This window comes from Argiope bruennichi, chromosome 9 (assembly GCF_947563725.1).
Source record: "Argiope bruennichi chromosome 9, qqArgBrue1.1, whole genome shotgun sequence".
NCBI classification, from domain to species: domain Eukaryota; kingdom Metazoa; phylum Arthropoda; class Arachnida; order Araneae; family Araneidae; genus Argiope; species Argiope bruennichi.
The window spans coordinates 107,966,056-107,983,183 of NC_079159.1; the positions used below are offsets into that span (position 1 = coordinate 107,966,056).

At 29.7% G+C, this 17,128-nt stretch overlaps 1 protein-coding gene across 1 annotated transcript in view; it reads right to left on the reverse strand.

Annotated features, from left to right (window-relative positions):
- Nucleotides 1-16,008, reverse strand: part of LOC129983784 (transmembrane protein 135-like) — a 28,627-nt gene extending 12,619 nt beyond the window's left edge. The window contains exons 1-6 of the mRNA XM_056093415.1: nucleotides 15,699-16,008; nucleotides 8,768-8,895; nucleotides 5,467-5,559; nucleotides 4,793-4,826; nucleotides 1,917-1,982; nucleotides 12-58 (exon numbers count right to left, since the gene is read on the reverse strand). Coding sequence (XP_055949390.1) covers nucleotides 12-58; nucleotides 1,917-1,982; nucleotides 4,793-4,826; nucleotides 5,467-5,559; nucleotides 8,768-8,895; nucleotides 15,699-15,851 — 521 coding nt within the window. The 5' untranslated portion in view covers nucleotides 15,852-16,008. The remainder of the gene's footprint in view (nucleotides 1-11; nucleotides 59-1,916; nucleotides 1,983-4,792; nucleotides 4,827-5,466; nucleotides 5,560-8,767; nucleotides 8,896-15,698) is intronic.
- Nucleotides 16,009-17,128: the final 1,120 nt, after the last annotated feature.

Consider the following 17,128-nt stretch of genomic DNA (forward strand, 5'->3'; position numbering starts at 1 on the left):
AGTGTTCTTACTTTATAAAGTAGAAAAAAGCGGCCATTGTTGCGCAGAATAGGTAAACCTGAAACAGAAAAACAAGTAGGAACTAAGATTGTTTATTTCTTTTCACTAAATCCACTTACATATTATTTGTGTTGTCGACATTTTCTTTTCTTTACCGTTATAAAACCTAGAGCTATGAATAAGATATCAATGGATAAATTTTTTTACCTCTTACATTACACATTTAGTTTACTTTAACACTCATTATTTATTTAAAACTTGGGTTAAAAGAGTGAAATAAGTTTCTAAGATAAACGCTTCGAACATCTGAGATATAATTGCGAAATACTGTATTTAGTCTTAAAATTTCTGTGCAGCTTTTTTTGAAAGCTTCTAAATCTAACTAAAGTTGTGAATATTTTTCCCAAAAAACATACATACAAAAGAAATCTATATTTTTGAGATATGACATTAAATACGACAAGGAAATAGATACTATATACTGTCCATGGTCCACATAAAAAAAGCTGCTGTTACTATTTTTAGCAACATTTCTTCAAATATCTGAATACACACAAACGAAATTTTTTTGGGGGTTGACGGCAGTTAAATATCTGACAATTTCTCACAGATATAATAATTTCTTAATATATAATGTTGTCATAATATTATGATACATTTGTTGATTTATAATAAATTGGAGACAATCATAAATGATTAGAGGTACTGATACAGATCGCAAATGCAATTTTCATCTCTATACGATGAATTTAAACATAAAACTCACTGTGTTGAGTAAATAACGAGAAAGTGGAAGATAGAACATTTATACTTTTTAACGAATATACTATAAAATTAAACTACTCAATATTTATAAATGTGTAAATCTAGCTCTTCGTAGTTGTGCCATTTTATAGACACACGATTTTTAAGTATAATGGAGGCGACAATATAAACACAGCTGATAAAACGTAGGAAATAACGTGAAGTCTTTATAGTTTTCTAGTTTTATCACCGATATTTTGCCGTCTATTGTCACTGCATACGTTGGAATCCAGAGGCAGATTATTCATATAGACCGGTATGTCGCGATAAAAATATTTTAAATATTTCGACAGCACTTTCTGATTTATTATTCTTCCTGGCTGAGACAGTGACGTAGCAAAGATTTATGGCGCCATGTGCTGAATTTCTATGCCCACCAAAATATGAAATTCAGTAAGTAATTAAAAAAGTAATTCCTTTTATTGAATTGTTTAAATAAAGTAAGGATAATGTTCATTATTTTGGGAATAATTTTTACGAATGAAAAGCAAACTAATTAATACTGTTCACTCACAGATTTGAAAATTCTCTGCACTTTTGCGCATGCGTCAGGATGCATTTATTGAGTTAAAATAGGAATGAAAGGAAAGATGAAAACAGGAGATGTTTACATTTAACAAGAAAATGAACAGTCGGATTATTCGCGGATTTAGAAAGCAAAAGAAATTGGGAATAACTAATAATATAGGAAGAAAAGTATTCTAATTCACAATAAACAATTTAGAACAATCTTTATTTATTCTAACAAAACATTAAATTATAATGGATAATTTTTTTATATATTATTTGGTAGGTTGGTTTTATATATTATTTGTTTCTAAATATGTTTTGTATGCATTATTTGTTATTACTAAATATGTTTTATATGTATTATTTGTTACTAAATATGTTTTGTTAGCATTACTTGTTTTTTATTTTAATAATTATATTATAATTTGCCTTTTATAGCGTTCAACTGTTATTACGAAATAATATTTCGAGTTCAAAAGAAAGTTTATTGCAAGATATGTTCTTTGTTCACTTCTTCCTTCTGGATATCTCCCCATTTATACATTCAATAATTTAAATTCAAACTTTGGCTTCTGAGTAGGGGGATAAAATAATACACTTACTTCAGCATTAGGGTAAGGTTTTAGAATCCCCCTTGCCATCGCCATGCGGAGAGCTGTTTCTGTTGCCTGTGGATTTAAAAGATCAATGAAACTACATTCCGAAAAAAAGAAATCAATATTCAATGTTGAAGAAATTTATATTCGGAATCCTTATATAGATTTTTCCATGGAAATACCTCATATGGGACTCTACGTGAGTATTGCTTTCTGGAAAATCGGGAATAATTTTTTCCCATTTAATCCAAAATCTGATTATTTAGGTTTAGGAAATATTAAAATTGTCAAGTGGATATTTGGTTAAAGTGGAGAAAGCAGTTGATGCCTGAGTAAATTTTGGAAAGAATAGCAGAAGTTTAAAAATCAAACAATTCTACTTAAAATTAATATATATATTTAATTGAATATTTGAATTGCAAATCTTTATATATATTTATTCATTGGTTGGAATGCGGTAGTTATTATTTTCTAATATATTTTATAAATGTATTTATTAGCAGGAATATAAATGTATTTTTAGAGATAACGCCTAAAAAGAAATGAATAATCAGTACAAAAATTATATAGGAAGAATTAAATACAATACAAGCAGTTTTAAAACACACACTTTTATTAGTATGCTTTAAAAAGATTATTTTTATTACTTTAAACAGTCTAGTTTTTAAATGATAATTCATTATTTAAATATTGTACTAAGATATTTCTATACTATGCTATGCCATTTTTACTCGCTATTTATATGACGCTATTTTGAAGCCCATTAGCAAAAGGCACCAAAGATAGTAATTTCATTAAATTAATTGGTGAAATGATAATCAAATGCAAAATATAAGTAATCGGAGAACTAAAAAGAACTCATAAGTTTACAAATTTCATATATCTAGTCCATCAAAATTAAGCTTGAAATCAATCACAAATTTTCATAATTAAAGTATTTGAAATAAATCAAATTGCATTAAAATGTGCAGAAACACAATTTTTATAAGAGCGTTAAAATTCTGTAATAAATGTTTTAGAATATAGAGCGAAACAAAAGTAAAAACCAATTCTATGAATATATAAAATTAAGTTAACTCTCATTACTTATCCATTACTAACTAAACTCTCATTATTTACTAATAAATGGATACAAATAAAAATGAATAGATTGACCTCACTAAGTTTCGACTACTTCATTGAACGTTTATAATAATCCTTTTCTTAAATGCTTTAATTAACTAATTAATGAAGGTGCAAAATATTTTCAGAAATTCTCGGGATAGGACTCACCATGTCACCGAAGGCACTAAGTTAGAAGAAATTAAAAGCTGTAATTGAGCGCGAAAACAGACTTAACCGTCGCCAAGGCCGGTAATCTCTATGATTTGCCTATGTAAGCTGATATCCATATCCTCTTATCACGTAAAATTGGCGTTTATATTATCTTAAAACTAAAAATAATACTTTCTTTTTCATATTAATTTGATTTCGTACAATATTTTTTTTTACTTTTAATAAATTTTAAAATTTAATTTAAAATACAATCTGTAACAATGTTTTTAATGTTATGATGAAATTCAAACTGACCTATCAACACATTTAACAGCGTACTTTTACGGGAGTTAAAATCAAGATAAAAAAAAATTGCTTCCGTGGAACATTAATTCAACATAAAATTTTCATTTCTATTTTTCTTTCATGGTATATACACTTACATACATGGATTAAATGAAATTCTTGTTTTTCGTCGTATGAAATTACAAGGTGAAATTAAAAAAGTGTTTAATACTCTGGGAAAAGGTGTTCCCTATTAATGTTTTAATTGCATAAAAATACCAATAATCTGTGCGATAAAGTTGATCCCCAAAGGAGTCTGGATTATAAAAAAAATCATTAGAAATGGAAAAGAAGAAGATGAAAAAACACACACATGGAAATAATGGAACACATGGAAAATAATGTAATTTAATTTGTAACACAATTTATCTAATAGGCATTAATTAAATTGGCATAAGAATATTCAGGAAAATTAATAATCTTTCCACACTCTTATTAACGGCTGCAAAAAGAAAAAAAAACCCTTAAAACTTCGGATATGATTGAAAAAAACAAACATACGCACACAAAATAAGGAAATTTGTTACATTATACAATCTATGAGCGAAAGAGAATTATTTTTAATACGCCTTATGATAATGCCATTTCAGAAAATTTTGACTTTCATGAAATGTTTACGGCATTTTCTAGATCAAAAACTTAGGTCCTAAGTTTCGCATCTTTTAAAATGCATATGATATGTAATCTGTAAATACCAAAAGTACATTTCAATTATTCTACGACAATAGCGCAGCTGAAATCTATTCACTTTTCTTCATCAAAATTCTTTCTGATTTATCTGATTTCTAACATTCCGAAATGCTTGCGATTGAGATGCCATGTTTTTAAGTCTTTATGTTTTTTTTTCTCTTCTAGAGACTCAGAACATACACACATGTATATATTCAAACAAAGTGTTTATTCATTTATTGTCTTGACCGATTGTTATACCAGCATTAAGTTCCCTTCCGAAATATATAAATTGAATTTGAGCTGTTCAAATATGATATAACTTGTACAAAAATTGCACATAATCTACAAATATCTCAAATATTCATCAGATTATAAATTGAATAATATGGTGCATTCCCAAAGTGTCATCCGGATACTGTTAATACTGTGTCCAATAAAGCAATACCTCCAATAAACAATTAAGGAATTAAGAAGGTATCATTATTTGTATACTGCTGTTTAATCTCATTTTCCGCCGATTTTTATGAAAATCTTCGAAATCATACTATCAGTCTTAAGTAAATTTAAAGTTACTGGGTTTTGTAATTAAAAAATAACCAAACATTACTTACCGCATTCGCTAAATAGACGGTTAAAGCTCTTCTCCTAAAGAAAAACAAAAATAATTTTTAGAACAAGGAAATAATACAATGCAAATTTAAAATAGCTATCCAAAAATTGAAGCAGATTTTGGATATATACAAGACTTTGTATATGGCTCCTGGAGAAAAAACATTATAATTTCCAAAATTATTTTTTTTAAATTTTACTAATTAAATTATAAACTGTCATCTGTTAGAATGTGTTAATTTTTGTCCATGCTGTTACAACTTTAAGAAAAAAAATCCAAACATTATATTTTAAAAATTTCTCCACAATTAACATTTTACATAGAATAGGTATTTACACTTTTCATTTTAAATCACATATAATCTGCAGATTTACAAAATATTTAAAATTGATTGTTCTAATATGCAGCCTGACTAGGATATTATATTTTAGAAAAACGTTGCTGCTTCCTGCTCCCCTCATAAAAATAGGTAATATTTTCTCTTATCGAAAATGAAGTATTGAATGTTCCATTATTTGGATGAATTAAAGAAAATTGACTTATTTATTTCATATCCAGGAATGTTCATGTATATTATTTTCCTTTGAAAAGACAGATTGTATTTTAAAATAGATGGATTCTCATAACATTAAAACGTTGACCTCTGATCTATAAATTATAACCACTTGCACTCACCTGCTCTCTCTTTCAACAAAATAGCACAGCACGCTAGCTGCAAATGCAGGAAAATAGGAAGAAATCACATAGTAAAAACTTCCCAGTGATTTTCTGCAAGATTTAAAAGAAAAAAAAAGATTGCATTTAAATAACATATTTTCAAATGATACCACACATCACAATCTATGAGTGTATTCCTATTGAAAGCCATAATGAGGAATGTTAAATTCATCATATGGACTAAAAAGCATTTTCAAATATCATTCTTTTTTGTATGATGGTTGGTAGGCAAAGAGAAGAGATGCCCTGTCTCCTCTTTTGCGTCTGGAAAGGAATTCATTTAATCGTTATTTTGAGATCTTACATCGGAAATCATTTGTTTTTTGAGTTTTATCTCTTCGATTCCCGACAGGCTTACTCTAACAGTAACCAATATTTGCATCATTAAAGTTAATGAATACTTTCAACTAGAAAAATAATTTAAAAGATTCTAAACATTTCTTTGTTGCGTTGTTTGAGTCAATACATATATTTCTTTCGTAATAAGTTAGATCTCGTAAAATAAATAGAATGTGCTAATATATTAAATAAAAAAAATGTGTTTCTCTGGGAAAAAAATTGAATGAATTACATGTGAAGCTTTGAATTTTATTATTTTAAGCCAATGAATAGCGATCTCTAGGGATTACTCTGTATTGGATGGAAGATATTCTTCGAGATTTCGAATGCAATGGGCTAAAATTAACGTTTGCAAAATTTCATAATTGGCGAATCTTTATTGCAGAAGTATCAAAATTAAAAAAAAATGCTGTTGTATCAAGACTATATTACTTAATATGGGTGGAAAGACTAAAGAGTTGTATAAAAATTTAGACTTTGCAATTTTTTCAACAATATATTTAGAATTCGAATCACTAAATATAATAATATATTGAGTTATTCGAATTATGAAAAAATACAATTGGTTTCGCCATTTAAAGTAACTTTCCAACAGGAACTATGCGCCTATCTGTAACAGGTTATACATTAGTAGTTGAACTACAATTAGATAGGGTGTCCTGAATAATGAATTAAATAGAATCTAAATACAAATGAACTGAAGACTATCTACGTAAAAAAATTGTTAAAGAATTCTTTTTAATTCATTTAACAATAATGAATGTTAATAGTAGTATTTTTTCGTACAATTAATGATTTTTGAAATATCTTTTCCTCATCTAATGAAAATATATTGTTTTTATTAAAAAATAATATAAAAAATTCAACTTCTGTTTTTATACGTTGTTTCTTTAAAAAAGAAAAAAAAATTAGTTTACTCTAAGGTATCCAAATTATTAGGCTGCCTGCAACATGGCAGAATTAGAACGACACTTACTGTACAAATCAATCTTAGCTGTACAGATCAATAGATAACATCGTCAATTCTTGAAATATTTATTTAAAAATCATTAAAATGTATTATAAAATAAATTTCGATTGAGTATCATGATTTCTTAACTTTCTTTCTTGATTGTTGATTATTAACAATTATTATTGAGCCGTGAATATTTTTAAATGAGAGGATCATTATTAAAATGTCAATATCTACGAAGGCTTAGCTAATATTAGAATTACCGAGTTAAAAAGTATTCTATTATAACTTAGGAATTAAGGAGTGTTCCTTTATTTTTAATATATTTATATTTATAAAATGAAAAATTATAATTTGTCGCTGTTTAAAATTAATTTCTCCGTTTCTAAAAGATGATCATAAAACGTACATTAAGTGTTTCTCACGCGCGTTTTCCCGAAAGAAAGTATTTTATGAATAGAATAGCATTGTCAACATAATAAAATATTGGAAGAAAATGGTGCTCGGCAGTAATTTCTGAAGACTTTAGGATATAATATCATGTTTATTGTTGTCGATTCATTATTTACAAATATGTTGCTGAAAAAATTAGTTATAAAATTACTTAGGAAGTACCGCTCTATCAGTTGAGATTAAACTCGGTGATTTACCTTCCTTTTCTATCATCTGCTACAATAATAAAGCTATGTAATAAAGAAATATAAGTGGAATTATAGACAGCATTAGTAGATGAATGTATCTGCCATGTACAAACCAAAAGTGCTGTTTTCTGCATATTTAGCAAATTATAATCCATCTTTTTAAAACACAATAACATTTCAAAATTTCAGCAATATTGCATTATAACATAATTTCTGTAAAGAACATTCTAAATGTATGCGGGGAAAATTCAAAATAACATTCGTAGTATAAAACTTTTTAAGGAAATAAACATATAAATAGAGAGAAAATAAATATTGTTTACTTAAATTTCTAATTATTTACAAAAAAGGAATGCCGAAACGACCGTCAGTAACTATTTTTATTTGGTGTAATCGTGTAATTCGTCATATTCTGCAGCAAAAAATCAATAAAAGACTTTCATATACTTATTAACGTATGTTATACCGTTGCTCAAATATCATATACAGATTTTATAACTCCTATAATATACGTTTTTAGTTATAAAAATGAAAATATAATAAGTATCCTACAATCCACAGCTAAAACCATGATATTTCTGGTAAAGCCGTGTTGTATAGAAAGAAAATCCCGACAAAAATAACCATGGGGAGGGGGGTAGGCATGAGTTAATTAAAAATTTCTTATTTTAACAGCTTAACTATTTTGCCCGAGTGCCGTACGTACATCGATATATCGAATTTTGATAGTTGTAAGCAAAAAATAAACCATTCATAACGATTTTAATTCAATATTAAAATTACTTAGAATACATAGATAAGTCAAGTATTCAATGGATTTCCATTTGAATCAAAATAAGAAAATATTCCCAAAATAGTAGGTGTCATCTTATTAGATATTAACGAAAATAAAACAGTTAAGGGGTTAAAGGTTTCCTTGGAAGAATTTTAAAAAGAAATGAGGACGAATGGTCATATTTCAAGAATAATAGAATATAATGATGCAGATATATGGGACCAAAAGTGGCTTTCATTTACTCAGATAATGTTCTGCCCACAGGCCTTTTATATTTTAAAGATTCTTTCCCTTTCCTAAAATCACATTTCACTCTATTATTAGTGGTGGCAAAGTGGACAATATTTAAGCGCAATATAGAGTTGATCTGAATAGAATTGAACCTGATGGTCGTTTTAGGAAGCATATTTATGACTTAGAAGAAAACTTTAGATTTTAAATTAGAATTTTTTAAAAAAGGGCTTCCATGAAAAAGATGAATGACGTTTCTTAAAATCTACGTGCATTATGTTGAAAGTTTGTAGTTTCAATCATGAACATTGGGATTCTTACCTCGTGCGGCAATAAAAGAAATATAAAAAGAATGCGTAATATCCAAGAAAGCTGGCAGACGTTATTAAGTTCTTCACAGTGTTAACGGTAGTCTCCAAAGTGAATCTCTTTTTCAGCAAATAAGTGACCTAATGGGTTAAATAACATATTATTTTATAAACTATAATAAATGAAATATTATCCTAAAGCATGAATGTTATTGAACAACCATTTAATGACTGTTTATTATTATATTTTTAACTCAAATTGAAAACAGAAAAAATACTATCGTAAAACAAAGGTACTATTTGACTCTGATTATATTTCTGAGATGGAATCCCTGCATTTTAACTAGTTTATAAGAATAAAGGAAGTTGTAAGAATAAAGGAATATTAAACTGTTAGAAAAAGACATAAAACTGAAATTAATTTTGTTTTTAATATTCTGAAGTAGTTTAAATAGCGACCATTTCTAAGTGCAGTGTTTATATATGTTTAGAATAATTGGGCGGCAGTCGAAACTTGAAACAATAGATGTAACAAGCAATATATATATAAAAAAAAATTAAGTCAATTCCTACTTATTTTCTTATATTATTTATATATATCTTATATTATTTATCATGGCGACTTTGGCGACCAAATAGAAATTACTATTAATTAGTTTAAAATTAGCATTGACATAACCTTCTAATTTATTTGATTTCGCAATTCGTAAAATTGACCTAGAATGCCCAAATTTATCTCACATGTTTATTACAATGGGAATTAGATTTTTCATAATTCAGAGGATTCAGTTTTTACTTTTTATGAAATGTAAAAGAAGAAAATATTTTAATCGCCAAAAAAACTTTAGATCGTCAAAGAATTCTTCGAGATTTTGAATTTCCATATTTCAAAACGTTTCAGTTCGAAAGTCACATTTGGGGCATTACGTTTATCTCTTTATTAATCTATGAACACCATAACTTACTCATGATTCAAACTAAAAGACTTAACGCAAAATTTTGATATTTGTATCAAATTTTGAACGAAATCCATTCAAAAGAAGTCTGGCTGTTACAGTACAAGTGAACACGACAACTACAAAACGAAAAGAGCGAGGTAGACAAAATTTGACACACAGGTTTAAAATCAGTAATGTAGATTCATATCAGATTTGGAACTAAATCCATCAAGAGGTAGACCGTCTATTGATTTGTAATTTAACACGCGTGTAAATACGATACGTTCACAAATTTAATGACTTAAATCTTAGAATTTAGTGAGTAACTTTGTGACACAATAATAGTCCTGGATGAAATTTTGATTTCAACCAATCAGCAAAAGGCTTCCAAAATACATAATTCGCACAATAGACTGAATAAAATTCTAGTTCGGTCAGAACATAAATATCATTCTGTAGGAATCTTGGTTCGAAATATCTTGCCAAAGATTTATATTTCGTAACTATTATTCACCAATTCTATGCATGATATTCCTGGTCTTATTGAAAGTTCACAGTTTTATGCGGGGAGAGATGGATAAATCCTTTATTGGAGAATATGCGAGGAAGTGTCAGGGAAATAATTCTATTGGGGTTGTGTTTTTTTCAGTATAAGGGGGAAAAAATGGCTCAGGAACATTGCAACACAGAAATTGATGAAAATTACGACGAAGAAATTCTCAAATGACACTTTTAGAAATGGCAATACTTTCTCTTTGCTTATTATACTACGAATTCTTGAAAGAAAGAAATAAAATATACATTATGGTATTATATCTGGGTGTAAATGTATTGTGCGGCCTTTCATTGTGAATGGAATTATTAGTGCTCATTCAAATGCTATTTCAGTTCAAAGCTGTTAGAATTTATTCTGTGCGGATGAGATAACACGTACAAAATACGGCTGCAAAAGGAATTTTTTTAAGTAATTGAAGCCGCGGTAGCCTGGTGGTAAGGTCTCGTCTTCGGGATCCGATGATTTCACACTAGAAATCCAATCCTCCCGAAGAACCGTCGTGTGTGTAAGTCTGGTAAACGTAACATTCGGCGTGGGCAAATGTCCTCTCACTGGTGTGGTGTGGAAATTCGGAGAGGGGGTGCAGATATAGCAGTCGGCCACAACAAATCCTGTCGATGCTGCTACTTTCAGTGGTGGCGGGGTGGTCGGCAGTACGCAAGAAGATGAGGGGGTGCAGATGAGGTGTTGTCAAAACCGGTTGAAAATTACGAGGACCGTTCCAATATAGCCCTAGTGTTACTTTAAAATGAGGTGTTAATATAACTAAAAAAGTAAGTGCGAAATTTGAAGCAGCCCGTTTTATTTTTTAGTCATGTCTTTATTTTTTCAATATTTTAAATAGGATCACAAAATAGGGTATAGCGTTTATCGGAGTTTTGGAAGTATTTTGTTTCAGACCTTTCAACGTTTATAATACCGTAGAAAAGATTCTGATTGCAAAATTTCAAAAATCAATCATTCAAAATATCCACAATAATTCTATTCAGAGTATTTTTTTAAATTTACTAATAATATTTTCTTGGTGTTCATTTATTATTTATTTTCAAGTTTCATCTCGGAAAAAAAGAATGAAATCTTTAAACACAGTTTTAAATTTGCTCGGCGCTGCATTATTTGGTGAGTCATTTAATTTACTTTTCTAATGAAAAGAAAAAGTAACTCCGAGATGGCTTTGTCAATGCTGTGTTAAAATATAAGTGAATGATAAACCATTGCTAAAAGACAATGAATAGTGAAAATTATATAAAAAGTAACCTTTAAAGAAATAACCACAGAAGTTATCTTTTTTCCCTTCTTATTTAGCTGAATATGAAAGCTTCAAAAGTTTCGATTGTGAATGACATTAGATCATGCATTCAAAACTAAATTAATACATGATTAAAATTATACACTTCCGCTGTAGTTCTACGTTTTGTAAATACGAATTATCCCTGTGACCTAATTATACTCATTTAAAAAGATATAGAATTCATCCCACATAAAAATACGTTAGAAATACGTCTTGTTCCCGTCAATATATTGGCCTTCAGCCAATGTAATATATTTTACTTTGCAATTTATTTGACAGGAAACTGTTAATCTACATTTCTTATACCCATGGCAGTGGTCTTCTCAGAACTTTCTCGTAAATTCTATTATAAAGGCCTAACACTATAGAGCGCCTTGAAAACATTGGCGTGCAATAATTAAGAAATATTAACCTTTGGCGTGAATTTAGCATTTTTACTGAATCTATCCTGTCATTCTTGGCGAATTATTTGGCGAATTAATCCATCGTCTAATAGCCTCCGAAATTCGAATCTGTATTTTAAATGCGTTTTTCCGCATCGACTGAAACAAAAATTTGTTCATGAGCTGCATTTGTAGTCACAAAATCCTATACCAAATTTAATATTTTTAAGTCACTGCGCTCTTTGAGTTTTCGCGTTTACATATTTCTGAAAGTACAGACTGACAGATGGACAATCCTTCATTCAGCTCCCAATTTTATATGTGTCTTCACTATAGATGTTAAATATGTGTACCAAATTTTATCTATGTAGCTCTCTTTGTTTTGGAGTTATCATGCTAACTTACATTCCAACAATCAAACAGACGGACTTCCGCTGAGAGGATTTTGCTCAAAATTTGACAGAAATCTACAAATTTTTTGTAAAGACCGTATACCTAATTTCATATGTCTAGCTCAAAGCGTTTTTTAGTTGTTTTTGTCGTAGACAGACCGAGGGGCATTTTCCTAAAATGTGCTTTTCAAGCTCACTGTCACAAAAACGAGGAGAGTCGTCAAAGTATGGAGTTGGAATTTTTTAATGGCTACTCTATTTTTTTTCTGCTACGTATACGAGAAAATAAAAATGTATTAAATATTTTATCTCTGATGTTGAAGTTATCATCCGTTTGATTGAAAAAAAATGCGTTAAGAAAAGGTCGATAGCAGAGTTCATTGTCCTATTATTGTGTCATTGTTTTATTGTTTTTTTTTTCCATATTTCCTTCTCTACCTAGATGGAAAAGATAAATAGGTGGCAAACATTGTTCTATTGTTGTCATGCTCCAAAGTAAAAGCTTAACGACAGGTTTTCCTTTTCAAATAATCTTTTAGATTAGAGACCATCGATAGTTTCCGCCATTCATGTCAACAAAGCTTTAACATTATTTTCTACACTGACTACCGAGATTTTCAATGGAAATGAATAGTTTCTTGACAGAAAATAAATATCCCTATTTATTGTTATTTATCATTTCATTGAAGTGAAATTTTCCTACATCGTGACATCGCTTTCAGAAGACAATTCGCTGAAGAGGTTTTCTTTAACTAAATAATCCAAATATTAATAACTGGAATATACAAATAATTCAAAAATAATCTCATTGGAAACAAATTTTTCCCATCTATTATCATAGATCGCCAGAAGAACTAAAGTTGATGATTTGTTACCTCGTATTCTGCATAACAACCCAAACTGTTTACATGAGTTATTAATTAGCGGATGATTGACTATTTCAATACAATGTTTTTACAATATGTATTTATTTCTTTGTTTTCTGGATTTACAACTCCCACTTTTAGATATTTTTCTGCTTTCTACATTTCATAAAATGTGTTCAAATGAAAAGGTACGAAACAGTACTATAAATATAATCGAAGTCTTTATTTTACCAGAGACCTGCGCACAACCATCCCACTGTTCCATAAGGGGAAGAACACCCTGTTCCCAGAATTCCTGTGTCTGTGACAGGAACTAGTCCAACACTGTATCCTGAAGTTCGTCGTTCGAATTGAAGCGCTTCCCTTTGAGATATTTTTTAGCGGACCAAGCATCCCAGGCTGTTTTCTCTTAATAGATTTGCGTAGGCTCCAGAGTGTCACACAATACACATCTCTAGTAATAATTTCTCTGTGCTCGAGGAATTCGATGAATATTGAACCTCGGACGTTGGAACAGACGGTGAGCTTCACCGTGACTTTGTTTTGTTGCATGCACAGCTTTACATTTTTGGGGGTAGATGGGATATGGAAACATGCTTCCATTACATAATGTGCCGCTTTGTATATCTGACTCGAAGTGATAGCACCAGCTCACGTCACCAGCGATGATCTACTCCAAGAAAGTGGGATCTTCGTGATGCCGGAACAGTTCTTGTAGTGAAGTTGTCCGTATGCAGTTCTTTTTGTGGTTCGCTGAGCATCTTTAGAACCTTTTCCGGTAACCAAACCTATTGTGCACAATTGTTCACATTGTTCCAACTTTGGCCAACACTGACATTTTGACATGCCTATCATTTTTCACTAGTTCGTTAATCTTGTCAATAAGTTCGTCCGTAATTATAGTATTTACCTGGCCTGGGCTAGGGCCATCATTCGAACACTCCCGACTTAATAAAACGGGCATTTTACTTTCTCGCTGACTTATTTAGAATAATTGCAATTTAAAGACAACATACTAAATTTCTTTCGTTTAGAATGTTGCATTTACTGTGCGATTCCCGGATAGGCAGAATTGTAGGAATGTTTTTTCCTTCGACTGACAGAGCTGAATATGGAAGATTAAACGAAACATAGGATTCGAACCTTCCTATGAATACAGAGCAATATATTTGTATATTTCGTATAAGAGAAAATAGTAAACCAGTGATTCTGGTCTCTCTAAAACTTTCTTATATTCTCTACTCCAAATGTGTTATCTTTCTCTCCCCGCATAAAATTGAGGAAGGCTATGAATGTTATCAGTACTCAGGTTTTTATTTTCTGAGTCTCGTACATGATAAATGTTTTGTAGCATTGTTAAAAAAGTCAGCACTTCTTTATTAACTGTATAGTATTGGTGAACATTAATATCAAAATATCGGTCTGAAGATGGAGGGGGCAGTGGCCTGGTGGTAAATTCTCGTCTTCAGGGCCGAAGTGTTCTTGGTTCGAGACCCGATTCCACTGAAGATCCGTCATGTAAGCGAATCTGATGCACATTAAACCCATTGGTGCCAAATGTTTTGAGAAAGACGGATGCCAGTTCAGTTGTGGTCCTCGTTATCTGACCGTGGTTCAAAATTACGATGCCTTTCCAAAATAACCCTACTGTTGCTTTAAAGCGGGACGTTAATATAAATATACTTACTTGGCGAGAAGATGACGTTTTTACTATAGCTATCATGTAATTTTTGGCGATTAATCGCTATCACGAAAATATTAGAAAATCGAGTATGTAATTTGGATAAATTTTTCCAACCAATTGGTGATGATAGTGAGCATCAGTTGCAGTTACAGGATCGCATAGCAAACTTCATTAATTAAAATATTGTGTTTTTTAATTATTCTATTTACATGTATGCGAATTTAATACTATCAATCCCTTAATAGATTTGGTTCCAAATTTGATACAAATCTATAATTTTAAATATATATTTACAAATATATATTTAACCTATATATATCAATTTTTTATCCATCTATTTACGCTTTGTATCTGTCATGTTCGCATGTATTCGGGCAGGAGGACAGATATATTTCTTATGAATGGATTTCATTCAAAATTCAATATAAATCTACATATTTGATTTTAAGTTTATATACCGAATTTCATCCGCCTATTACAAAGCGTTTTTGAGTTGCCGTGTTCACAGACTGACAGGAAGATTCAATTCCAAAAAAAAAAAAAAATGCATTTAATACCATAGAGATTTGACACATGGGAATTATCAGTATGCTGACTTTGAATTTATACTTACTTGATACTTTGAATTTATATTTACAATATTTCGTATTTTTCTGGCGATCATTTTTTTTCTTTGCTTACCTCGCATAGGAAAAAATAAAACTGAAGCTTAAAATCTGAATAACATAAATGAACAGATTCCAGGAAAAAAATTAACTATGTAGTTATTTATTTTGATAAGTAGAGAAGTAAAACGAAAATACATTAAATAAATATAAGTAATTTAAAACTTACCAGATACAAGGGGGCATATAATTTCAGTGCCTCATAAAATGCATTTGCACCGGCAACAAGAGCTACAACGTTGCAGTCGGGTTCCCACGGGTGAATGATTTCATAGCAATTATATGGAAGGGACACTTCCATTAATTTACTCAAAATAGCCATTTTACAAAATTATGTCCGGGACCTTTCATGCATTCAGATTAAGTAATCTGTGCACTGTGTTTATTTTATGAGTTAAATCTTTAAAATTTCAATTCATTCTTTCATCTTATTGTGAATAAACGTCTCAAAAGCGATTATTTCGTTTAAAAAAGTGCTTTTCAACTAAAAACGTGCCAATGTCGCGGGAATATAAGCTATGAGGAAACTATATCTGCTTTATCTCGCTAACCTTGATAATACACAGATTAAAAATAAAAGTTGAGGAAGGCGGAAAAACGGTGATAGTGAAAGCGTGTTTTTATTTTTATTGTATTTTGCTCGTTTTTTTTTTTTTTTTTTTTTTTTTTTTTAATTTTTGTTTCGTTATCAGGACTCAGCTCAGTCCGAGTGATTACAACATTTGCTTATCGTAAACAAAAACAAAATGGCTAAAAATAGCATCAAGCAGGTATTTGTTTCAAGTGTATCCATTTACTAGCTGAAATAAAGTAAGCAAGTTACAGTTTAATAATTAAAAACAGATAATTTTAAAACTAAAATCCAGTTTTGAGGTAATGGAACATAGAAATTTTTTCCAGCAGTTTTTAACCATTCATATTTATAGAGTGGATACCATTTGCAAACTATGGCTTGAATAAGCCTACAATTATATATATATATATATATATATATATATATATATATATATATATATATATAAAGTTCTAATTTACGTGGAGCAGAAGTAGCGTCTATTACTTATTGCCGAATGGCAACAGTTAAATGTAACTAGTCTGCTTCGTTGAACGTTTTATAGAGACGCTTAATTTATTGCTTCGTTAATTAATTGTTCTTCAAAATATTGTTCAAAATGCTCTGGAGAGTGCTAACTAAATTCCCTGAAACTCCGTTTAGTCGAAGGAAATAAGTTGCTAATGAAATCAAGAAATATGCGTCAAACAGAAAGCTTTATCGAGAGCTAAAATTGACTTAATTGTTGCCAGATACGCAACCGCTGTGTCTTAACAATATAAATTGATAAACATGTCTTCTAAAACTTATCTCACAGATATAGATTTTGCATGATCTCAAAACTAAAAAACTTTTTTTTTAATGATAAGAATTTTATTTCTCTACAATTTTTTTTTCTATTTTTAATGAATTATTTAAAATTTGATACCCAATCCATTACAATGTTTTTAGTTCGTGTTTAAATATAAACTCTTTCATCAAAACATGCAATCGCGAGCTTTTGTCAGTTTTAAAATGAAGATAAGGAATTGCTTTTTTTTTTCAAA